Source organism: Ictidomys tridecemlineatus, chromosome 11 (genome assembly GCF_052094955.1).
Source record: "Ictidomys tridecemlineatus isolate mIctTri1 chromosome 11, mIctTri1.hap1, whole genome shotgun sequence".
Classification (NCBI taxonomy): Eukaryota; Metazoa; Chordata; class Mammalia; order Rodentia; family Sciuridae; genus Ictidomys; species Ictidomys tridecemlineatus.
This window is the reverse complement of record NC_135487.1, coordinates 85,269,421-85,296,831: the sequence shown is the minus strand read 5'-3', so window position 1 is coordinate 85,296,831 and position 27,411 is coordinate 85,269,421. Positions and strand designations below refer to the sequence as shown.

Below are 27,411 nucleotides of genomic sequence, written 5' to 3'. Positions count from 1 at the left end.
CATCAGTAGTAGGGAAATTCAAATCAAAACAATATATATCATTTCATACCTCTTGGGATGGCTATTATCACAAAAACAAAAGATAATAAATATTGGCAAGGATATGGAGAAGAGGAACACTTGTATGCTGTTGGCGGGAATGTAAATTGGTAAAGATGCTATGGAAGAGAATATAGAGGTTCAAAAAATTATAAACACAACTACCATGTCATCAGCAACTCCACTTCTGGGTATATGACCAAAGGAATTAAAAACAGGATCTTAAAGAGATATCTGTACCTCCAAAGCACTATTCACCATAACCAAGACACAGAAGCAACCTAAATGTGCACCAACCAATGAATGGTGTTTGGTTCAGATATTAGGTATCCCCCAAAAGCTCATGTGTGAGAATATGCAAGAAGGTTTAGAGAAGAAATCATTGGGTTATGAAAGCCTTAACACAGTGAATTAATCCCCTGACAGGATTAACTAAGTGAACGTGGAGTGAACATGGGTAGGGTGTGGCTAGAGGGGATGGGTCATTGGGGATGTGCCTTTGGGGTATATATTTTTGTATCTGGTAAATGGAATCTCTCTCATGTGAGCTACTTTCCTCTACCACATTCTTCCACTATGATGTTCTTCTGCCTCTCTTTTGCCCCCAAAGAATGAAGATGGCTGTCTATGGATTGAGACCTCTGAAACTGTGAGCCCCCAAATAAATTTTTCCTCCTCTAAAATTTTCTTGTCAGGTCTTTCAGTCTCAGCAGCAAAAAAAAAAAAAAAAAAAAAAAAAAAAAAAAAAACAAAAAAACAAAACAAAACAAAACAAAAAACTACTAAAACAAATGGATAAAGAAAAACAGGTATATACACAATAGGATATTAAAAGAAAAAAGGAAAAAAGAAATCCTGCCATCTGGGACAACATGGATGAACCTGGAGTATGATATGTTAAATGAATACACCAGATACAGAATGACCTGCACTATATGATAACACTAAAATGAGGAATCTAAAATAGTCAAACTCATAGAAACAGTAGTATTATGGTTACTAGGGGCTGGAGGGAGGTGGAGATGGAGAATAGTCCAAGGGTATGAAGTTTCAGTTAGAACCTTTACAAACTTTCTAGATAAGTTCTGGAGAGCTGTATAGCATAATATAGCATTTAAAGTTAATACTGTATTGTATACTTAAAATTTTGCCAACAAGATAGTTTTGTTGTTGTTGTTTTGTTTGTTTTTGGTAGTGGGGATTGAACCCAGGGGTACTTAACCACTGAGCCACATCCACAACCCTTTTTACTTTTTATCTTGAGACACAGTCTTACTAAGTTAAGTCTAAACTTAGGGCCTTTCTAAATTTTGGAGGTTGGCTTTGAAATTGCAATCCTCCTACCTCAGCCTCAAGTTGATAGGATTATAGGCAGGAGCCACCATGCCCAGCTAAGATGGTAGATTTTATGTTGTGTTCTTATCACAATAAATTTTTAAAAAATGATTAAAAGAATAAAGGGTGCAGGAAGAAACTTTGGTTGTGATGGATATATTTATGGTTTAAACCATGGTGATGGTTTCACAGGTGTATACTTATATCCAAACTCATCAAGTTATATATACTACATATGAATACCTTTTTGTATGTCAATCATATCTCAAGAAAGTATTCAAAATATTTAAAGACTGCAAAATTCGATGCTCACGCTCCAAGGTACCTCTCAAATTTTCAAATCTAAACTTTTGACTCTATCTGCAGGCAAATACTATTTGAACATATAATCTATTTAAAGATTAATTGAATTGTGTCAATAGCTTTTAATGATTGATATTCTAAAATTCATAAACTTTTAAAAATATAATTTAACTAACTACATATTAAGTCGAGAAGTACCCTGAAACTTATTATCTAAATGATATAAAAAGTAGTATACAGAGCACTAAAGAAAGATGGAGGTAAATATCAGGTAATAAACAGCAATAAAATAAAATAAAAATGTGAAAAATTGAAAATATTTATAGTATTTTATAGGACTATATAGCACAAAAAGCCTCATGATACTTTTAAAAAATCAAAGATTTTCATTTGCTAAATTGCAATTGTTTCTCATTCATTGATACTTAATTAAAATCAAGGCATCTTAAAACATACAAACTGGAAAAAAAAAAAACTATACTCACTGCCTTACACCAAATTACTTTCATGTATATTAGAAATGAACTTATTTTAGAACCATTGGGACTGATTTATCAAAAAAGAAGTTGACTATATATAAATATATATAAATCTTGATTACTTAGAAGGCTATCTACTTAAAAATGTTTCTGCTATACTCACCATGAGAATGAAAGTGTCCATGTCCATGAGCATGATCATGGCTATGTGCAGCACCATGCTTCACTTCATGACTATGGCAATGTTCTCCATGGCCATGTGCTGGATCTAGAGCACCATTAAAGAGGGAATGACTATGTCCGTGGCCTAGAAAACAAAAAGTATTAGAACAGAAGGTATATAAAAATATATTATTATGATAACATGGTACTAGTGAAAAGAATCTAAATTCTAATTCAATGCACTAAACATATATTTGTGAAAGTGTTAAGATTCATTAAAACAATCCCAACTGAGTTCCCGCTAAGATGCGAGCAAAAAAAGTAATAACTGGAAATATCACAGAAATATCTGTAGATAATGATGTTTATTCAACTCAAGAAATATGTATTTGAAATATACTATGTGATAGGCATTGGGGAAAATGCACTAAAAAGCACAGACAAAAGATCATTATGCACACTAATAAAGATTAAAGAAGATGCAAGCATATTAACTGAAGAAAAAGCTGGGAACTGATGTCTTTGGAAAGAGGATCAGTAAAGTTAAAACAGGTATGAGAAGTCTGACACAAAAGAATGCAGAATTCTCTCTCTACGGCATAATTAAAAATCATCAAGAAACATACTAGCTATTCAAAAGGACAGAAAAAAATATTCACTAATTATCACTTATGTTTGCAAAAATTCTAAATAGCAGAAAACCGAATCCCGCACTGTGTTATATGAAAAGATGATGACCATGAGAGATCATGTTCTAGAATGGTGAAGAAGGACCTTGGTAAACTGCCTATTCTCTAAAACAACAAAAATGTAGGGAAAACAACTACAAAATAACCATTTCAGAACTCTGGTAATTAATCAAAACGATAGCATAAACTGAAAACCATGATCTAAGAGAAACATCTGAACCTTGTTGAGACAACATTTGATGTAACTTGGAATGGTTCCCATTCCATCACTCTTGCCAACCCATGAATAAAGTAGCCAAAAGCCAGTAGGATTGTAGGTAATGAAGAGATCAGATGTCTTCTGGTGCTTTGTTAAAGCACCAAAGCACAGTTAAAATTTTTCTAAACTTGCAATTCACTGGAACAATACTTTCAATGATATGGATCTTAGACTCTAATAAGAGACTTCAGCACAGCTGGAGGATGAGGGTTGGGGGACAGGACATTATCAAAACAATGGCAAATTCCTAGCAGTATCTCAGCTGCTGAACATTATGATGTTAGCTGGGGCAAACAAGGGCCTGAGAATTATGAGGAAATCTCGGAGAAACAGACAACCATAAGGAACTTTGAAAAGCACCAACACATTCCTAGGGAATCTAAAAATCTGCATGCATGCTCTGTCCAAGGAAGACATGTGAAAGGAGAAATCACCTTTGATCTTTCAATGACCTTGGGAAACCCTGTGCAAGGAAAAAGTATAAAATAAGGCTGTCTTTTAAACTGCCTGAAATACAAAGGTGTGTTTTCTCACAAAGATCCATTTGGCAAAAATGGAAAATTTACAAGCAAGCAATTTATGGAAAACTCACTAATTGTTGGCTGACTACTAAATTATACAGGCTCAGGTTACCTAGAAAACCATGTTAAAAATAAAAACAAGATCTTAAAATTTCAAGAATACTAGCACAGGACTCAATGACCACATACTGCAGGAAACATACTATTGAATTAGTCAAGGAAAGACTCCCAAGAAGAAATACAGCAACAACAAAAACAACAAATGTTGGAAGGCTAATGTTGCCCTCTGTCGATAGCAGAGTTGTTACAATATATTATCAAAAATGTCCAATTTTCATCAAAAACGATGGGGCATGCAAAGAGACAGGAAATTATGCCATACGCAAATAAAAAAGCAGTAACTAGTATATTTCTAAAGAGATCCAAATTTTGAACTTAGTAGTCAGACTTTAAATCAGCTATTATAAGCCTGTTCAGAGATCTAAAAGAAACCTGAAGAATGTATCATGATGAGTCACTGGAGAGATTATCAACAAAGATACAGAAATTACAAAAGAGAGAGAGAGAGAGAGAAATTATAAAGTTAAAAGCAAAATGTCTTCTTTGATATAAAGAGAGCCACTAAGAATAGAACAGGAAGGAAGAGCATGAGGAAAAGACTAACAGTAAACTAAGACGAATGGGGGGAGAGAAAGGAAGAGAGAAGAGAAAACATATGGAAATGGTAGGAGACCTTCAGTGATACACAAAATAATAAGAGGTTATGAGGGGCAAGGGGGTGGGGGGAAAAAAAGGGGAGAGAATTGAACAACAGCAGAGGAGGTAGAGAGGGATGTTGGGAGGGGAGGGGAGGAGAGGGGGGATAGTAGGGGATAGGAAAGGTAGCAGAATACAACAGTCACTAATATGCCATTATGTAAAAATGTGAGTATGTAACAGAAGTGAGTCTGTATTATGTATTTGGGGAGTTCAAAACCCAATTGAGTCGAATGTATGAAAGATGATATGTCTTGAGCTCTGTAATGTTTTGAACAACCAATAAAAAAAAAAAAAGAAAAAAAAATAGTTTGTTGTATTTTATGATACATGTAGTAAATGTATATTAGAACTAAGAATATGTAAAATAAATAATAAAATGTGTTGTGTTATGATAAAAAAAAAAAAAAGCATAATAACCAAAGTAAAACATTCACCAGAGGGGCTCAACAAGAGCGTTTAGCTGAAATAATAGGAACGTGAAGGTGAGTCAATTGAGATTCTCCACTCTGAGAAATCAGCAGAAAAAATGAAGAAAAATGAACAGAGCCTCAGAGAAGGGACTAGAAATGGAACCTCTGCATGAACCAGCTATCCCATTACTTTTTATTTATCCAAAAGAACTGAAATCAGCCAACTGTAGCAATCCAAGCTTCTCAATATTTATAGCAGCATAATTCACAATAGCCAAACTATGGAATCAATTCAATTGGCCATCAAAAGATGAATGGATTATGAGATTGTGGTATAATACAAAATGGAGTTTTACTCAGACATAACGAAGAATGAAATTATGGCATTTATTGGAAAATGGATGGAAATGAAGACCATCATGCTAAGTGAAATAAGCCAGACTCAGAAAATGAAGGACAGTATATTTTCTCTCATATATGGACTCTAGAGCAAAATAAAGGAAAGGAGGAGAGAAGACTGAAGATTATAAAGATATAGGGAACATCAGTAGAGTAGAAGAAGGAGATTGAGACTAAGAGAGGAGAGATGGGAAAGCAGAGAAAATTCAGAATGAATTTTTTAAAAATCATGATATGTGCATATATACATATACCACAGAGAATTTCACGGTTATGTATAAGTAGGAAAAAAACAATCAAAAATAAATAAATAGATGAGTAAAATGAAGGTCAACAGAATTGAGGAAGCAGAATGAGAGGAGGGAGGAGGGTAGGAAAAGGGGGGAAACATGAACTGAAATCAAATTCCATGCATGTTATGAATCTTTTGAGATGAACCCAACTACAACGTATAACTACAATGTTCTAATTTAAAGAAAAGAAAATTAAGGACTAATTAATAAATGCTGATTAGGAAAACTACTTATTCATACTAAGGGGAAAAAAGAAAAAGTTAAGTCCTAACTCATACGTTGTAAAAAAAAAATAAATTACATCTAAAGGAATAAAATGAGTAGAAAACCCCATCAAACCAAAATGAAAAGCATTAAAATATAAAGGATTATATTTATGTCCCTAGAATAGAAATATTCCTTAAGCACAGCAGAAAACAGACAAGAAAAATGCAAGACAAAAATTAGATTATATCCAAATAAAGTCCTGTAAAAGTTTAAAGACAAGCCATAGACTAGAAAAAGATATTTGTAACACAAAAAACAAAGGATTAGAGTGACAAAAATATTTAAAAATGAAATGGAAAAAAACCAGAAAAACAGGCAAAAACATATGAATAAGTAATTCTAAAAGAAAAGTCTGAATGACCTAAAATTACACTGGAAAGATGTATAACTTCACTACTAATCAGAAAAACACTAAGCAAAATTAGAAACTATTTAGTAAAATACTAACAAAACTGTCTAAAAACCCCCAATATTAAGTGTTAATGTGGGTGGGAGAAATTAGTAATTGCTTTTATTCCTTAAAGTATATGTGTCTAACAGTCATTTTGAAAGGGAATTTGCAAATGTCTGAAACTATGAATGTATAGATCCTAAGTTCCCGCAATTCTTATATTCTAGCACAGTGAATTCAAAGAACTTTCTGTAATGATGGAAATGTTCTACATCTGCACTGTCCAATATGGTAGCTTCATGCGGTAACAGAGTATTTGAGATGTTATGAATGTTACTGAGGAACTAAATTTTTAATTTTAATTAACTAAAATTCAAATTTAAAGAGCTACATGTGAAGTACAATACAGGGCAATACTACTTTAGAAATACTTGCATATATTCACAAGGATAGCCTCATATGCATAGATTGGAGAAAAAAATTGAAACAACTTGAGGTCATACACAGAACACTGGTTAAATAAACCATAGTGACCCACACCATGGAGTTTTATATGGCTGTTAATTGAAGGATTTTAATGGAAGGATTGCAAAAACATGATATAGTAAATCAATGTGTGTGTGTGTGTGTGTGTGTGTGTCTGTCTGTGTCTCTCTCTCTCTCTCTCTCTCTCTCTCTCTCTCTCTCAGAAGGATTGCAAAAACATGATATGGTAAACCTAGTTCTCTGTCTCTGTCTCTCTCTCTCTAATGGAAGTATTGCAAAAACATGATATAGTAAATCAATCTCTCTCTCTCTCTCTCTCTCTCTCTCTCTCTCTCTCTGTAATGGAAGGATTGCAAAAACATGATACAGTAAATCAATGTGTATGTCTCTCTCTCTTTGCTGTGCTTGTGCACGCGAGCCAACACACACTAGATTTGTTGTTTTCTGGTATCTGTTTTATATGAATGACATTACACAAAAGAACTAAAGAAGTCTAAAGGGATCCACACAAAACATAACATTCATAGCTCTGAGAAAGCTCTTGGAGGGGCATGGAGAAGAAGGAAGGATAGTTCAGGAAGACATTAATAAAAATCTTTGGACATAATACTTTTGTTATTAAAAACCAATATATGTACTTTAATTTTTTAAATTATCAATTTTCTCAAGTAAATAATTATGATAGAAATTGGGAGAAAATGAATAAACAAAGGGTTCTAACCATCATACCAGAGCCATGAGAATGTCCATGACCTCCATGCTTGAAAACAAATATTCCTATTAGGTTTACCACAAACCCAAGAATTGAAACAAGTAGCAGTCTCTCATGGTGTACATCTGGAGGAGCTAATGCTCTCTAGAAAACACACAAACAAACAAACAGCATTGATATAATTTCTCACCCATCAACTGGTAAAAATATAAAGTAATATTAACATTTTTTAGTCACTTTCATAATTAAAAGCATTCAAAAAATATATTTCAGAAAAAGCAACCATTGCTATTTTTAAATAAATATTAAGTGCAAATATTTGGCCCCAAATCTGTTCCTCTTTGGTATTATAAAATAATACTCTCCATGTTTGCTAATTATTACACTTTATTAAAAAAAATAACAAATATTAAAGATTCACTAGTAAAACTCAGAGGTTCTATTTTCTTTAAAAACACTTTCTAGCTGACTTCACTACCCAGGATGCACCTTTACTTTTCACAATGTCACTATTTTATTCATAGCTTGTAAGCACAATTTCTTCATTGTTTATTCATTTCAAGAAGTTTCACATATATTTAATATTTTTCAACTATTTTGCAAGCTACTCCAGCTTACAAATGTTTTATCTAATTCAGACTGTGATCAATAAGTTAAAAACAGCTCTATTATATGCTATAAACATTTTTTTACAGAAATATAATTTACTGATTCTAGTCATTATATAGTATACCTCAACTCCTTCTGAGAAAATAAAAAAAGCAGTGAAGATCAAAAAGAGGCCATTGACAAAGCCAGCCAGAACTTCCGCTCTAACATACCTAAAAAGAAGCAAATAACTACATTATTAAGTTATTTTTTAAAATTAAATCACAAATTATATTTCAGAGATTCCAAACCATATTACATGGTTATAATGCCAGCAAAGTCCCAGTATTTATAGTATTTTACATTTTACATAAATTGTAGAAATGATAAAATTAATAATAATGAATTATGTTTAACAGCAGAATGCCACAAAACTCACAAATTTGTACAAGCCATTCCAAAGACCTTCTTTAGAGTAAGTAGGTTTAGAAAGACCTTTCACAGAAATGTAAATCTCAAGTTGCCAGTGGCAAAAGAACAGGATCAGATAAGTGAGCAAAGAAGGAAGAATCCAAAGAAAAATAGTAATAGAAAAGGTCTTGGAAAAGGAAGTTTTAGTACTCATTTATTCCTTTCTGAAGAACTCCTTATACCTTCTTCTCTGTATCTTTCAGCTTTCAAATCTTTGGAAAGTGGAGCTTTGATCTCAAGTAAAATAAAATTATCCTTGAATTATCCCAGAGACAACTTGAGATTTCTATTTCTATTACTCTTTTTCTAAGATTAATAAATTTAGCATACACTTGCAATTACCTATTTTTAGAATCAAGTCTAGCTTCATATAATTCTAATTAAACTGTTTTAAAAATACCTGTCTTTTTCTCCATGGACTTCTGAAGCTTTCTGCTTCCTACCTGTGTGAAGCATTGGGGAAAGATTTTATTTTTCCAGTTTTCTGCCTTCGTTAAAGTCACAGAAACAACTTTAACTTAGCATATTTAATGTTCAAACTTTATTAAAAGTATGCTGATACTAGTTAATCATTTTGGTTCTTTAACAGAATAACAGGAGCATCAAAACTACTGCTTTTCCTAGCTTTTTAATGTCAATTTCTAAATAATACAATTTTTACTGTAAAAGTATTTTTAAAGTAAAGAAGAAGAAACTCTTTAAATACATGCTATTCCGTTAGGGTGGAATTTGTCCTATCAACCATATTCCAACATAGCATGTATCTCTATACTCAGATATAATGCATATTTCTATCTTCTAACACATACAAGTAAATTAAATTAATATACTATTTGATAAAGTGTATTTTTCCCCCTGGAGAAATGTTCATTAAATTCAAATGATTTGAAGTCAGCTTTCCATTATCTACACTTAGGTAGAGGTAATAAATCAGCAGGATGACTGTCCAAAAAATATAAAGCATTTTCTTTTAATCTACCTTTCTAGTCCCATAGCAAATGCTTAATTGAATGCCTTTTGTCCTTGAGTGCCACTAGATTTCAAGATCCAAGGCAAAAATGTTGTTCAGGCATCTTTATGTTCCTAATTCCCAACTTAAAAGTTTTGCTACAAAAATGCTGATAAATTGTTGGACTCAAGTTACATAATTAGTTTTACTATATTTGCTATACTTACAGGTTTAAACTAGGCACACTTGCCTTTACATATGACTATGTTCACTTGAACTGAGAGCAGTTCTTGGAATTAGAACATATAAGCCATGAAAGTGCTACTGCCTAATTAAGAATGCCTGGTGTTTGAATGCTCTGAGCCAGGCAGGGAGGGAAGGATATAAGTATATGAATGTAAGCATGTATATATACATCTATTTACCCACTGTATATTACTTTCATGCTTTCTTTACTATTTTAAAAAGAATCATGTGAGAAGACACAAGAATGATTTTCCATAAACTGTAAAGTTTTGGCTTGCTCTCAGATTCACCCACTGTTTTTTCTACTACAGTCAATCTGCTACTATGACCACCTTGAACTGGGGAATATAAGGAGATTCACCCTTAGGCTTAGCCATCTTGGGTTTAGCCTATTCAGTGTCATTTTTATGTACAGACACCAGTAGTTTACTACTATAGCAATTATTCATAGATTCTATAGCAATTATTCAGTTTCAAATATCACATCAGCTTTTATTCCTTAATCTACAAAAAGAACAAACAAAGAAATAAACAAATGAAAAAATACAATGGAGAAAACAAAATGAGGAATTAAAATGAGGGAAGAATATTATTCTCTTTTTGAATGAGCTAAAGTTAAAATCATTTTGGTACTATAGGGATTCAAATCTCTTCCTAAAATTTATTCTATAGCATGAGACAATGTATTCTAAATGGGAAACAAAAGATAACCTAAGCATTAAGAACTGAAGAGAATTTTTTAATAGTAACCTATTGTTTATCCAGAAAGATTGCTAAATAAGATATTCTTGTTAGATTCCTGATATACAATACATATAAATTATTAATTTTCCAACAAGAATTATAACTTTAGATTTAATCTTCCTTTAATGATTGAAGCATACTTATGAATCTCTTAGTAGCTATAGTTCAAGATTATTTGATTATTGACAACATAGTGCCACAGAAATGTTCTTATCTGAACTTTTAAGCCTGAATTTATATAGAATCTCTTGCTCTATAATATAAAATAGTATAATTAGTACTTCTGCCTCACTTTTAATTTTACAAATAACCATATTCCTGTTGTTATAACTAAAATCATCAAATTCTACCACAGAATTTTCTCTCTCTTTAAGCACTTGTCACAATATAGGCTATTTACAGTATTTTTACAAAACTCGTTTCCTATTGAACCATAAGTTTCTTCAGGGCAGGAGCCATGTTTTATTAATTTTTACTTCAGTGGAACTAGCAAAGTATTCCAACTTATAGTCGACCCTCAATAAATATCCAAAGAAAACAGAAGCATGTGAAACAATGAGTGTGTTGCTTGCTATGAACTAAAACAAGCTGAAGGAAAATGAAAACAGTGAAGGAACAAGAGTAGAACAACAAGGGTTTAAGAGAATGCATATAAGAGGTTGGAGAGAGATATATGAGAGAAACTGCATGGGAAAGAGAGAGCTCAGGGAGGAAGTGCTGAAAGAAAGAAAGACTGGGAATATAAGAGAAAAAATAAACTGAGCAGAAGTATTAAGAAGAGAAGAACACAGAAACAGCCTGAGAGTTACAATGGTAAAAAGGAGAGGAAATGACAAGAGAAAAGGAAAATGAGAGGAAAATGTATGAAAGAGGAAAGGGAAAGAGAATGATCACATGCATGCATGCCTGCAGGCCCAAGAAGAGACAGGGCTGTAGGGAGGAAGGAAGGGGGGTTGGGGGGGAGGGAGGAAGGGGAGAGGGAAAAAGGGAGGAGGAAGGAAGGGGGGGTAGGGAGAGGGCGGAAGGGGGAGAGAGAGAATGAAAGGAAGGAAGACAAAAGCAAAGGCAGAAGAGAAAAAATTTCAGTGTATGAAAATGGTCATGCTTCTTTTCTTCTTTTTCCTATTCAAGGAAATCCTTCTATCTAGAACAATCTCACCTCAAAGTTTTTGGTAAAACCAAGAGCCTACTGACCAGCAAAAGAATTTGGCTGCAAATAAAATTATATATTGTAGGTTCCAATTACATATTATTTGAAAACAGGCAAGTTAAGAAAATGAGTACCTTTCGGGAGGTGAATGGGAAGGAACTAGAAGAGGGGTGGGAGGGAAATGTCAAGGGTTCAAGTTACAAAACCATGTTCAATTTGTAAAAACTCATCAACCTTAAGATTTGTGTGTTTTGCGTGTGTGTTTACCTTATACTTCAAGAAAAAGATTTCTTAAGAATCTTACCCATAGGAGAAAGCATCATTATCTCTCCATTTTGAAATAACAGAAGCTGCCAATCCAGCCAAAATGGCAGTGCTATCGAAAAACATGTGAAAAGAGTCGGAGATCAAACCTAAGCTGGAAAACAAACATATTGGCATATTACAATAAAAATCAAATAGTAGGCATCCTTCTCTAAAAGTCGAAGGTTCAGCATCTGTTCATCAGGAATTATCTTCTAAAGAGACAACATTTAAATATGATATATAGAAAGACATCACAGATGACTTTTAAATACACAAAATATTTAAATACATAAAATATTCCTACTCTTTGCCCAAGGAAAAGTCCAGATGCTGCTGGGAAGAGTTTAAACAAAAGTCATCTGCCCACCTGTCACTAGCAGAGGTCAGCTGTCACTAAGAGGAGAGGGAGAGAAGAGTCATTTGCTACTGGAAGAGATGCTGAAATCTGCTTGGGTTCAGAATGTTACACTAATGCTAAGCAAAAATCTGCTATTATTAGGTGTCTTGCACTGCTCTCCTGATATGCCAGGCTAAGGGGTGGGAGGGAAGAGCAGGTTGGGGAAAAGGGGAGATGCAAGAATATTAAGAAACCCATCCTGAGACACTTGCTCTCTCTCACCATGTAATGCCCTCTGCCATGTTATGATGCAGCAAGAAGATCCTTTCACTAGATGCTGGCAATTTGATATTGGACTTCTCAACCTTCAGAACCATGATCTAAATAAACCTCTATTTTGGGCTGGGGCTGCAGCTCCATGGTAAAGCGCCTGCCTTGCATGTGTGAGGCATTGGGTTCGATCCTTAGCACCACATAAAAATAAAGATAGTGTATGTTTACTTACAACTAAAAACAAAATATTTAAAAATAAATAAATATATAAACCTCTATTCTTTGTTTTAAAAAAAACAAAACTACCCACCCTGACGCTCAGGTTAACAGGGACTACAAAGGGAGAACCTAGTATCATACCCTCCAGCCTTGAATAAAGTACATGGGAACAGCAATCTACCAAGATTCATGGTGCAGGAGTGCAAGACTACTGAAGGTAAAGAGTGGAGCAAGAATCCTGAAAAAACCCTCTAGTACTCAAAATCCCTCACTAAGTGCAAGATAATAAAAACCACTGGAAAAGTTTAAAGTCGGTGGCTTGTTGAAACTAACTTCAACAACAAAGACCCAAACCCAATTTAAATCCACTTCAGCCATTGACCAGTCAGGTTTCAAAACCACTATCCACATTAATGGTCAAGACAGGAAATTAGGGTGTCCATTTCTGGGCATAGTCAATATTAATCTCAGTCTCAACTATTTCTTTAAACACAATATCCAGCACTCAATAAATATTTATAAGACACATTGACAAGATCAAGAGTAGAGGGAGAGCCCATTTTCAAGAACTAAAGCAGTCAACAGAATCAGAACTAAAAGTGGCCCAGATGTTGGAGCTATCAGAGAAGGACTTTAAAACATATATGATTAATGTGTTGAAATATATGGTATAAGGCTGGAGAAAATTTATAAACAAGTGGGAAATTTCCACAGAGAGAAAAACTACATATATTAAAAACAAATGAAAATGATTTTTTAAAATTATAATATCAAAGCTGAAGGAAAATATACATAGGATTCTGAATAGAATGGACACAGACCCAGATCAAAAGTATACAAAGTAAAACACAAAGAGGAAGAGGAAAGAGTAGAAACAAAAATCAGAACAGATCAAACATATTCAAGACTATCAAACAAACAAAACATGAATTTGGAATCTCAGAAGTAGAAAAGAAAGAATAGAATCCAAAGAATATTTAAAGGAAAAGTAACTGAGAATCTTCTAAAATTCATTAAAAGAAAGCAAATCACTAATGCAAAAGCTTAATGAATTCCACGCAAGGGGGAAAAAAAAAACCCACACATTTTAGAGCTTCTTAACACTAAAGAGAAAGAAAAAAGTCTTAGAAAATCAGAAAGTGGGGGTCAGGGAAAATAACTAGGTAAAAAGAAATGAAAGATAAGAGTTATACCATATTTTTAATCAGAAACTATTTAAGCTATAACACAATACAGCAACATCTTTAAAGAAGTGAAAGAGAAAAAAAAATACCAGCAATCTAGAATTCTATACAAAATACTTTTTCTATACACAACCGAGTTAAACACAATAATAAAGCTACATGGGTATGGATAATTCCACATAAAATATATTTAAAAAAAGAGTACTGAAATTATAAGTATATGAATAAATATAAAAGATAATCTTCTTACCTTTAATATCTTTTAAATATAATTGAGAATAGAAAAAAATAGGAAAAAAAATCAATAAAGCTGAAAGTTCTTTGCACACACACACACACACACAAAAAAAAAAAATCAACAAAATTGGCAACCTTTAGACTGGTCAAGAAAAGACTCAAATTACTAAAAATCAGTACTAAAGGAGGACCACTACTACTGATTTAAAGAAATAAAGAGGACTATAAGGAAATATTATGAACAATATCCAATAAATAAGATAAATTAAATAATACCTAAAAACAATCAATCTAACAAAACTGATGAAAAATAATAATCTGAACAGACCTATGACAAAAAAAAGATTAAATTAATAATTTTCAAACTTCCAACCAAAAAAAAAGTATAATTTTCCTTTCATTAGCAAATTCTATCAAATACTTAGAAGAACAATTAAACTACTCTTTTAAAAATTCTTCCAGAAAACAGATAAGGGACTACAACACAAAAATTAGAACAATAGTTCTCCACTACCAAAATAAAACAAAATAATATCACAAGGAATTACACACATATATGGACATAAAAAAAATCCTCAACAAAACATCAGCAAGTCAAATTCAGCAATATATAAAAAATAATATATACATGACCAAATAGGATTTAACCCAACAATGCAAATGAAAATTGGTAATTCACCACATAGGGAGAATAAAGGATAAAATCTACACAGTCATTTCAATATACAATGAAAAACATTTGACATACTCCAACACCCCTTCATGATTAAAAAACCAAAAACAAAAAAACACAACTTGAAATAGAAGGAACTTCTTCAACTTGATATGTACTATCTTTAAAAACCCACTGTTGGGGTGGAGTTGTGGCTCAGTGGTAGAGTGCTCACCTAGCATGTACGAGGCACTGAGTTTGATCCTCAGCACCACATAAATGTAAAATAAAGATACTGTGTTCACCTAAAACTTAAGAATAAATATTTAAAAAAAAAAAAACACTGTTAACACCATTAATGGTGAAATACTATTTTCCCAAAAGATCAAGAGCTAGACCATAATGTCCCTTTCCTTTTCTTTACTGAAGAGTCTAACCAGGGCAATTAAGCAGGAATACTGATTGGAAGGGAAGAAGTAAAATTACCTCTATTTCCAGACAAAATCTTGTCCATATAAAATCTTAAGGAATAAATTAAACTATTAAAACTAATTAATGAATTCAGTAGGATTACAGGATACATAATTAACATACCAAAATGAACTATATTCTTATACAGTAGCAAAGAATAAAAATAAAATTTGGAAAAAAATTCCATTTACAACATGATCAAAAAAAATTAAAATTCTCAGAAATAAATAAATAGACTTATACTTGAAAACCACAAAATATTATTGAAGAAATTAAAAATGACCTAAGTCAATGGAAGGCCTTCCACGTTTATGGATCAGAAGTGGTTTTTATTTTTTCTTTTTTTTGAGTGCTTGGGATTGAACCCAGAGCCTCATCTCATGTTCTCTACCACTGAGTTATACCCCAAATCCAGAAGACATTTTTTAAGATGGCAATATTTCCCTAAATGATCTATAGATTCAACTTATCCTTATCAAAATCCCAACTAATTTCAATGGAGAAAAGGACAAACTGATCTTAAAATTCATGTTGAAAACAATGGAACCGTAAGAGCCAAAACAATACTGAAAAAGAAGGGCAAAGTTGGAGAACTCACACTTCCCAATTTCAAAATTCATATATAGCTACATGAATTTTAAAAAATGTGGTGCTGGCATACAAGTAAACATGTAGATCAATGGCGTAAAATTTAGTGTTCAGAAATAAACTTTCATGTACATGATAACTGATTTTTGACAAGGATGCCTAAATAATTCAATGGTGGAAAGAATCGAGTTTTTAATAAATCCTGTTTTAAGAAAATAGTGCTGATGCAACTGAATATCAACATGCAAAAAATGATTCTGGAACCTTATAAAAGACATAAAAATTAACTATGCTAAACAAGTGTTCAACCACTGAGCATATATCCCTGAACAGATATTTCTTAAAGACAACATATAAGTGGCCAATAAGCACATAAAAAGATACTTAACATTATTAATTATAGGGAAATGCAAACCAGAACCATAAAGAAAAATAATTTCACACCCACTGGAATGGCTATAATTAAAAAGACAGATTAATAACAAGCTTGGCAAAGATGTAAAGAAATTGAAATCTTCCATACACTGTGGGTATGTTACTTGACAATAAAAGTAAATGAAAAACTAAAATATGTACAACACGCATGAATCTTGAATACATAATGTGAAGTGAAAGAAACTGCTCTAAAAGAATCATATACTGTATGATTCCATTTATATGAAATTTCCAGAATAGGCAGGTCCATAGAGACAGAAAGTAGAGTGGTTGTCTAGAATTGGGAGAGGTCAGGGAATGAAGAATCTGAAGAGAAAATCAGAGGTAGACAGCTCGTGATATAAAATTTCCTTCAGGGAAAATAAAATGTTCTAAAGTTGATTGTTATGAGGGTTTTACAACTGTGCTAAATATACTAAAGCCACTGAATTATATACTTTAAACAGGTAAGTTGTATGGCATATAGATTATATCTCAATAAGTTTCATTTATTTGTTCATTTATTTTAAAGATAATTGACTGCCTAAAGCAGAGATTCCCAAGTTACGGCCTATAGGCAAAATCCAGGCCTCTATCAGTTCTTATGAGTCTTACTAGAATACAGCTATGGTCATTAGTTCATGTATTATCTAAATCTAATTCTGTGCTACAACAGCAGAGTGGAGTAGTTGCAACAGAGATAGTATTGCCCTTAAATTATTTACTATCTGCTATTTACATAAAAGTTTGCTAATCTCTAATATAAAGCATAAATAGAAACACTGTTGTTATGGGGTTTATAACATGCAAAAGTGAAACGTATGACAATAATAGCATACAAGGTTGAAGAAGAAAACTAAAGTGCATTATCATAAGATTCTTACAAGATAAGTGAAATAACATATTATTTGGGATAATTTAAAGACCCCACATTATCCACACTACAACAACTACTCAAAAAAGGATTACTAAAGCAGGGTATAGGAAATTCCATACTAACACAAAGCAGATATTCAACTACCACTTAGGAAGGAATAAGAAACCTGTTACTACCTAAGGCCATACACATAATACATGACATATTTTGGCTATCATGGGAGAAGGAATAAAAATGTTGATAAAAGTACAATTAAGGCTGAAGTTGGGGCTTAGTGGTAGAGCACTTGCCTGGCATGTGGTGAGGCCCTAGGTATGACACTCAGCACTACATATAAATAAATAAATAATCCATTGACAACTAAAAAAAAAATATCGTAAAAAGTATCCTAATTAGAATAAGTCATACTCCATTTATATATAATATGTCAAAATCACTCTACTATCATGTATATCTAAAAAGAACAAACTTAAAAAAAAAAAAAAAAGTATAGCCCAGAGGTCCAGATTTACAGGGTTTGCATAAGTCTAAGGCTGGGTCAAGTTAATGAATACTCCTCTGCTCCCACCACAAACCTAGCATAGTATAACAAGCAATAGCAGTGAACAACTTGGGAAGAGGCAAGATCATGAACAGAAAGCTTCTGTGCCTACTTTTAAATTTCTCCAAATAGTACAGTTATTGGAATACTTACAGAACTGGAAATTGATGTCAAAGCACATTATTTGCCCACAAGAAAAATAATGGTAATTTATAAGCTTTTCCAAATCATTACAAAATATTTTGGAAAATGTCTTAAATTCTATCACAAACTTATGACATATGACCACAGATATGGATGCATCCAAAAGCTTAAGTGTATAAAGTTCTTTAACCATCTCATCTGAAATTCAAAGCAGAATGAAAATGAGTGAAAAAATGAACAATCTAAAATCTGAGGATAAGGTAAGGGACAGGCAATTCTCTCAAACTTAATATTTTAAGATTTGTTCTTGGATCACTGTATCATCAAAAAACTATATTTGGACCAAAGTAGCTATTACACTGAAAGTAATGATTATATTTTGAAGTATAAAAGACCCATTTTCTCTCTACTGCTATGAAACCAATGATAAGGACATTGTCTACGATTCTGTTTTCTATACTCTGATAAAAAAATAATATGAAAAAACATCGTTACAATAATTTTTATATTCTGATAAAACAGTATAGTTATATTGATATTATGGAATTTTATAACTCAATTTTAAAAATTACTTCAATAACTGCATTAGTCTACACAGTTAATAGGTTTACTTTTTCCTTCCTATGTATGTTTTTATTTCTTAAAGTGTAAGTTTTAATCTACATTCAATTTTGGGGAGAGAGGATACCAAGTATTAAACCCCTGGGGGCATTTTGCTACTGAGCTACACCCCTAGCCCTTTTTTATTATGAGACAGGGTCTTGCTAAGTTACTTAGGGCTTTGCTAAATTGCTGAGGCTGGCCTCGCCAGTCACTAGGGATTACAGGCACCCAGCCTCTATATATGATTTTTATTTTAAGCAATCATCAGTCAGTCTTAGAAGGCAAGATAACTTTTCTAAATAAATATTTAAAAATTTACTGACTTTTTGTTCTACACATAGATTTAAATCAATAAATCAGTAAATATAACACTATGTCATGGACTGAATTGTATCTCCCTCATTCATAAAATTCAAGTTAAATCCCTAATTCTCAGTACCTCAGAAAGTAACAATATTTAAAAACAGGTTTACTGCAGATATAATTAATTAAGATTAGGTCATAAAACGGGTTCTAATCCAACATGAAAAAGAGAATTTGAGAGGAAGAGACATACACAGGAGACCACCATGTGAAGATATGACAGATAACAGGTGATGCTTCTACAAGCCAAGGAATATCAAAGATTATCAGAAAACCAACTTAATTAAGTTAGAAAAGGGTTGTAGAACAGATTCTTCCTCAGATTCTCAGAAGGAAACAACACTGCTGACACCTGTATCTGATTCCTTGCCTCCAAAACTATGAGATGATCAATTTCTGTTGTTTAAGACACCTAATTTAATACCACCTAATTTGTGGTCTTTTGTTACAGTAGCCCTAGCAAACAATTTTTTTCAAAAAACTTATTTTGTATACATTAAGTGGATACAAAATATTGCCTTAAAGGGAAAACATAAAAGGTAAATCCCTTTTTTTTAAATTTATTTATTTTTTTATTGGTTGTTCACAACATTACAAAGCTTTTGACATATCATATTTCATACAATAGACTGATCTGGGTTATGAACTCCCAATTTTTACCCCAAATGCAGATTGCAGAATCATGTCGGTTACACATCCACAATTTTACATAATGCCCTATTAGTAATTGTTGTTGTGGCTCAAAGGTAGAGCGTTTGCCTCACACGTGCAAGACCCTGGGTTCGATCCTCAGCACCATATAAAAATAAATAAGTGAAATAAAGGTAAATCCCTTTTGAATATTACAAAAATCAAGTTCCCTTTTTAAGAGTGTAGATATAGCATAGCAATTTTAATACTCACCAAATACAATTTTATCTAAATTTTAACTAAACCTTTTTTAAAATATTTTATTTTTTAGTTGTAGAAGGACACAATATCTTTATTTTATTTTTATGTGGTGCTGAGGATCAAACCCAGGGCCTCGCACGGGCTAGGCAAGCACTCTACCGCTGAGCCACAACCCCAGCCCTAAATTTTAACTAAACTTAATTTTCATTAAAATATCATTTTATGTTCAGTATTAATAAAATGTGATCCTACCTGAAAGACTACTTCCTCTTTTGAGATGAAAGAACATCATGTACTCTAAAAGCAGTGTGTGATTTGAAAATTACTTAGCTAAAAATATACAGACAGATCCATATGAAAAAACACCTATTTCTGGTTCTCTGTTCACCTCTTGTATAAAAAAGTCTGCTCTAAGGAATGCCAATTTTATTGATAATTTTCAGTATCAACAAATGTTCCTGATGATGAATTAGCATTTTAACTGCATGGTATGTTTCTTTCCTTCTTTTTTTTTTGTACCAGAGATTGAACCCAGGGACACTTAACCACTGAGCCACATCACCATTATATAAGGCCTCACTAAATTGCTGGAGCTAGCCTCCAACTTTCGATCCTGCTGAGCCACTGGGATTACAGGCATGAGACATTGCACTCAGTAGCATGTTTCTTTTAAAAGTAAAGATGGCATAGAGACTATCTAAGATTATATGATTTCTACACCAAATGAAACTTTAGTAAGTCACAATAAAGAAAAGTCAGCTACCAAAATCAGTATATTTAACTTTTTAAATTACTATTTTCTAAAGACACTTGAGAAAACTATCTTAGGGTATTAAGGAGAAACCTAAAACACTGAAGCAAATGTAGAATAAATATGAACCAAACATGGCAAAAGAAACTTTAAAAAGGACTTGATTTAAGGTCTGCTGGAGGCAAAAACAAAGGAAAAAAAGCTATAAATTATAAGAGATTTAAGATCTTGACATATCCACCAAACTAACACTATGTGTAGATCTTGTTTGGATTTCTAATCTTCAAAACCAAATGTAAAAAGAATTTATAAAACAATGAGAGACATGTGAACACTTACTAACTGGGCATGTGATATTAATGAATCTTTGATTTTTGTAGATGATAATGACTTTTGGGTTATGTTAAAGAGAGGTGGGGCTCCTATCTTTTAGAGAACCAACCTAAAGTAATTATGGAAAAAGCTCCATCTTACATCTGGTTAAACCAATCCAATGGTGGGATAAGGATAACAGATGGTATAAAATAGATTATGGCTTGATCCAATTTTAAAGCTGGGTGATGGGTACATGAGATCCATTAAACTCTCCCTTTTTGTAAATATTTAAAATTTCCAAGACAAAAGGTTTTAAAAGGTTGATTGGTTACTAAGCTAAGAGTATATTCATACTGATTGCTAAACATCAATTGAAAATTGAAGATAAGGGATCACCATAATTTACAAACCCCCTACCAGCTGGTTTCCATAGGTAGAAAAAGGGAAAAAAGCATTAACTATCAATTTATTACCAAGTACAAAAATCCTTAGAATTCTGACATTAATAAAATTAATAAACTGATGAGATGAAATAACTCACAACTTCACTTCATTACATAACTCTTAAGAATTCTCAACAAAATGTAATACTTACCTAAGATTTTAAAGTGAAAAATAAAACTACAAGAAAGCAAAGGGATCACCATAGCAGTTAAGTAATGTTGCCTTTGGATAAAGAAAGTTGATAAAAGACTAAGATAAATAAAAATTGTAATAAAATAATACATGATGTTATTTTTTCTCTAAGGAATTACTTTATTTCTCTGACAAGTCGGACTGAATAAAAGTCCAGTACTGCCCTAAACATTTCTCGAACAAATATTTACTTTGTTAATACAAAGACATTAAACTTTAGAGTCACTAGAGTTTCTTTGGTGTCTAAGGCAAAAAGGGTGTCCAATAGCTTTGGTAAATAATGTAACTAAAATTAAATTTTTAATAGGTGATAAGGTAAAAATAAAACATAAGAGCATAAAAATAAACTATATTGATATTCTAGAAAAAAACTATATGTAATTAGTAGAAAAAAATTTTGGATAAGATATGCTCTAGACCCTGATGCTACTTTGGAAAGGACAATACTCTAGGTCTGAGAAAGAATCCTTGACTTTCAGCAAACTATTAACCATAATAGACCACATTTGCAAGCAGGCATGACATGTGATAAAGTTTTAGTGAAAGTGTTTTGTTTCAAATCTCCTGAAGAGACAATGTACAATTATGTACCACCTCAAGAATGGGAAATTACACTCCATCTATGTATAATATGTCAAAATACACTCTACTGTCATATATATCTAAAAAAACAAATAAAAAATTAAATTAATATAAAAAAAGAAGTTCACGGGACTGGAATAAGAGTAAACAGAGAAAGAACAATTGAAATGACATTGTCAACAGGCAGAAGTTAGGGACAGTATGGGCAAGTTCCTGAATGAGTTGAGGTAATTCACTTCTCCCTTCTCAGCAAGGAAACGCCAATGGAAGTTTTCAAGCAAGGAACGATTTAAGGTATTTTTAGGACTACAATCAGTTCAGTATTGGTAAATGTTCAAAAACCGACTCAAAAAAAAAGAAATACATTGCACTATTATTATATTCAATTTCCACCATACAAACACAAGAGATGTAAGAGTAAAGCTCAAGATGATATTAAAATGTAATAAAATAAGCAGCTTAGGAGCCTGAGGCAGGAGGAATATGAGTTCAAACCCAGCCTCAGCAACGGCAAGGCACTAAGCAACTCGGTGAGACCCTGTCTCTAAATAAATATAAAATAGGGCTGGGAATATAGCTTAGTGATTGAGGCCCAAATTCAATCCCCAGTACCAAAAAAAAAAAAAAAAAAGAAAAAGAAAAAAAGAAAAGTAATAAAATAATTAGAAGGTGAAAAAAAGAGAGAAACAATGTGCATGCCTTTTGCCTATTTTTCTTTGCACTCTAAACATTCTGTTGTAGAATGGCCAGAATTCTACCAGCCATCTTGAAAATAAAATATTATTTGTTTAAACAACAATTATTTCAGGTTTTTCTGTAATTTGAAAACAAACAATCCTAATAATACAAAACCACATTCCTAATATTACCTTATGATTTAAAGAGTTACTCAACAATAAATAAAGAAAAAGAAAATGCTAGAAGGAAAAGCAACATACAAAGTAAGAGAAAACACATTAAGTATTTCTACATTTTCCTCCTAAGAATGAGAGAAAGGGGTTCAATGTCTTAGGGTCTTTTTTCTCTAATACAGGTAGTTAGCATGTTTAGTCTAGATTTAAGCACCTACCATGTGCCATGTACTAAGGTGCCTGAATACAGAAAAAGATTCCTATTTCAATAAAGCTGAAAGGTGAAAAGAAGCAGATATTTGATTCAATGGGGGGAAAATACACAAAATGCTAAGCTATTCTTCCACTGAAATACCTTATCACTATCAAAAATATAAAGAAACTATAATTAAATTCTTCTTTTAGAATTAAGGCTCTGAATGAAAACCAGAATAATTTATTATTTGATGCAACTATATGAACTGTTTCTGTGAAATTAATTTGTGAAGAGTATTTTTTTGCATTTTATGTAAATTTTTTGTGAAAAGAATATTTTATCCATGTTTTAATCTCCTATGGGAAAAAAATTTCTTGATATGTTCCCAACAACTTCAAACCTATTTTTATAGAATAAGGCTGAACACTGAAATGACCCTGACAAAGCGGGTTTTGGTGAGAAATTTACTGAAGGAACTTAAAAGCTTAAGTGAACTGAGAGGCACAAAGATAATCCAGTCATAAAGAAATTATTGATCAGTCAACCAAAGGAACAAAAAATTTTAGTATCTAAATAAAACATAGGAAACCAGATTATGAAAAGGCCAGAGTAATTTCTAAATATGCCCAATATCAGTAAAAACAGATCTCTACTTCATAACCACTTAAAAGCGTTTGTGAAGATGATAGGAAAGTTAACATACATGAGCACAAGATGAATACCTGCGAAACGATAGAGGTATGACAGATGCCAGAGCTACACTTCAAATCAGAAGGAAATAATAAAAAAATAAGCTGAGAGAGTACCAAAGAAGTCGCCTAAGGGCAGAAAAGCAAATAACTTAAGAACAGAAGAACAAGTCACCTACTCCTGGTGTTTATGCACTGAAGTCTACTACCAAATGATTTAGAAAATAATGGCTTTAGTACTTTACAATTGATCTCTACAGATCACGAGTTATCACATACCTAATTTTACATGAAAGAAGTGGCTTAGGCACCTCAAATATCACAAAGTGATTTTTAACACAGTGATACCTTCAATGTATTATATATGTTAAAAGCAATATAGTCTTGTTTTAATAATCACACTTTAATCATAGTATAATATTTATCATATTTTTTATATTTTCCCTATCTTAAATTATGTCATAAATTTGGCATGTGTGCTGATTGTGTCACAACTGTATTACGGTTTATGTATGAACATTTTGTTACAGTTTCTTTATATTGCAATACATTATGGTATAAACCACTTTGTGATATTTGAGATGCCTAAGACACCTCTTTCATGTAAAAATTAGGTATGCAGTAATTCTTGATCTGTAAAGATCAATTAGGAAAGTACTAAAGCCATCATTTTCCAAATAATTTGTCAGTATACATCAGTGCACAGGAAAAACATCTATGATGGGGTATATTTCTCTCATACACACATAATTTTCCAGGGGATTCAAAAATAGTTATTATTATTATTATTGTACTGAGGATTTAACCAATGGGCACTGAGCTATATCCCTAGTACTTTTTATTTTTTTTATTTTGAGACAGGGTCTGGTTAAGTTGCTGAGAGTCTCAGTAAATTGCTAATGCTGGCCTCAAAATTGCTGATTGCAATCCTCCTGTCTCAGCCTCCATAGTTACTATGGTTACAGGCATGTGCCACCACGACTGGCTTCAAATGGTTATTAAATATAACAAGATTTAATTGTCAATATACCTTTGACACCCAACTTGTGATGAAAGCAATAATCTTTATAATCTGTTGATTACTTAGTACTGTTTATAAAAGTGAATTGATTATTGAATTGAAAAGCACAGTTTTTTTAATATGAAAATATAGATGTCACAAAACCTGATGACAGAATCCAAGGTCATTATTCAACCTCAACACAAATAAAGATCAAAGACAATTCTCTTTGAAAGTGAACCTTGCTGTCCTTCTTTCAAGAGAGACTAAGTCTGTTTAATCAGTAGAAAATAAAGCATAAATGGCACAGGTTCTTAATCTGGGGTCCAAGATCTATTTCAGAAAACCCAAGAACCACCAGGCTTTTTGTAAAATTCTGAGTCTTGGCTTTCATCAGATTCTCAAATGGATATAAATCTAATGATGGAGTTAGTAGAAGTGTGATGATCTTATTTAGCAGAATAATTTCACAAGATCTTAAGTTATTCAACAGCAAAAACCTAAGTAATAGCAACTTCATTTCCATAGTTACACTGAATTTTCCTCTTTCCAAGGAGGAAATATAGTAGGGGGCGGAAAAGGCTGACACCAAAAACCATCAACTCTAGAGGTTTCCAGAAAACTATATGGGATTTCTACCCAGTTAGGACCAAAGGGAAATCATGAGACAGTTTCAGCATTAAAGAGAAAAAGAGAATGGCACACATTTTCCTGGACATCCCAGTACTCCCTCTCAGAATCTTAAGGGTGAAATCCAAATGCCACTCCCCCAGGGAGAGTCAGGTTTCTCCCAATACTAAGTAGGCAAAGCTAAGGTGAGCTGATTCAGAAACGAAATACTTTCTCCATCCGCCAAAACGAGTAGGGGGCTTGTTCATCTTGTCTGACCATATGGGGCAGGAAGGAGGTTGCAAGATAGGACCTGAAAATTAGGACAGGCGGCCCTACCATATTGATATGGGTTGTGAAAAAGCAACAGAGGTGGTGGCAAAGGTAAAACCTGAACCTCCCGGTGAGGAGCTACGTGGCACTAAGCAAATAGTGCCTGGTCTTCCTCCACCTTTTGCTTCCGCCCCAACCATTTTCCCCTTTGGTTACCAGTTGCTCCAGATGCCATAGAGTAGTTCCACAAAAGCGAAAGAGAGGTTCAGGCACAGGAAGAAAAACAGGTTCCGGGACGTCTTGTCCGACAGGATAGACCTGGGCATGGTAAATCGGGAAGAGATTAAGAGAGTCGAGGGGGTGCCGGGACCCCGAGTTGCTGTCCTTCTTTCAAGACCTACCCAGTCCACACACTCTTTTCCCCACAGCGGGAGGCTGAGGGAGTGTCCCTAACACTCCCTCTCTAGACCCTGGAGCATCTTTAGGTCTGGGCTTTCCTTCTGCTGGACACCCCCTCCCTGCAAAACAGAACCCCGCACCTAAACCAGCCCGAGATCTTGCCGAACAGATTGAACTTGGGTGGTTTGTATTCATCATCCTTGATGGACAGGGGCAACATCTTCTCTGCCCGGCGGAGGGCCGGGCCTACTCCCCTCGACAAGTGGCTCCGTGGGGTGATGGCAGTGACAGCGGTGACGCCTCAGACCGGAACCCCCAGCACCGGACTGGGGCCGCGCGTGGCTGCGAGACACAGACAGACACAGACAGACACAGACACACACCCGGGAACTAGCTGACTTCCGGCCCGGGCCGCGCAACGCGTCCTGGGACGGAAAAGGGGGTAGGCGGGGCTGTGGCGGGGGCTTCCCGGCGGAGGGCGGGGCTTACGGCGGGGCGGGGCGGAGACCGAAGAAGGGTGAGGAAAGAAGTGCAGCTACGACGGGATCTGCGCAGCTGATCCTGGCGAGGTTCCGCTACCTGAATTCACGCCGAAAATTCTGACGTGGCGACATTTGCAGACTAGGCTAGCTGAGAGCTTGAGCCCGCTCACTCCCACCCCGACCGCCTACGACCAATGTACCCGGATGCACTGAGTCCAGCGCCTGCCCCTTCGCCATTAACCCGCTCTGGGCATTGTTAGGTCCTGGTGCAGTAGGTAGCAATGCTTTAGAATCCGGGCGGCCACGTGTTCTCCCGCCCGTGCGCAGGAAGCCCAAGTGTTGGCTTTGCGGGGTGGACGCTGTGAACACCTAAATCCTTGTAATCCCCCACCCCTTCCCCGAAAACAGCGCCTGCCCCTCCTGTGCTGTTACGCGGAAGGCGGCCTTCCCGAAGGACTTGAAGGTACTTAAAAAGAGCCCTTTACAAAGAGGTCATACTAAGTTGAGATTTGGCTAAAACGTTGCTTCTCCGACGGTCTATATCCGCTGATACCCTGAAACTCTGTAATTCGTACAGGTCCCTTTCGCTTCCAGGTCATCCCCGGGGCAGCAACCTGCCTCTATGATTCTTATCAGAACCTCGCGGCCAGTTTGGGGGAAGTCCAATAAGAAGCCGGCTCGGCGGGACACAGGGGTGTGCAGGGCACCGGGAGGCGAGCCCAGCGGGCCGTGGCCGGGCAGCCTAGACCGCGGGAAACACTCTTTTGGACGCCTTTCCGGGAAACTGTTTGGATAAAGTCAGGTGGTCTGTCACGTGAATGATTAAAAGTTGTTACCTTGCTGAAGAAATGGGAAGGAATGGAGGAAAGAACTAGC

General features: G+C 34.1%; 1 protein-coding gene across 2 annotated transcripts in view; it reads right to left on the bottom strand.

The window, feature by feature from the left end:
* The window catches only part of Slc30a7 (solute carrier family 30 member 7), a 78,147-nt gene extending 51,464 nt beyond the window's left edge, over positions 1-26,683 (bottom strand). The window contains exons 1-7 of one of the 2 annotated variants that reach the window (XM_005339691.5): positions 26,543-26,683; positions 26,194-26,395; positions 25,871-25,972; positions 11,957-12,070; positions 8,238-8,325; positions 7,522-7,648; positions 2,320-2,463 (exon numbers count right to left, since the gene is read on the bottom strand). In XM_005339691.5, coding sequence (XP_005339748.1) covers positions 2,320-2,463; positions 7,522-7,648; positions 8,238-8,325; positions 11,957-12,070; positions 25,871-25,972; positions 26,194-26,273 — 655 coding nt within the window. In that variant the 5' untranslated portion in view covers positions 26,274-26,395; positions 26,543-26,683. Of the gene's footprint in view, positions 1-2,319; positions 2,464-7,521; positions 7,649-8,237; positions 8,326-11,956; positions 12,071-25,870; positions 25,973-26,193; positions 26,516-26,542 lie in introns of those variants that run through there. The other variant, XM_078026831.1, reaches the window with a different exon arrangement.
* Between the last annotated feature and the right edge of the window lie 728 nt (positions 26,684-27,411).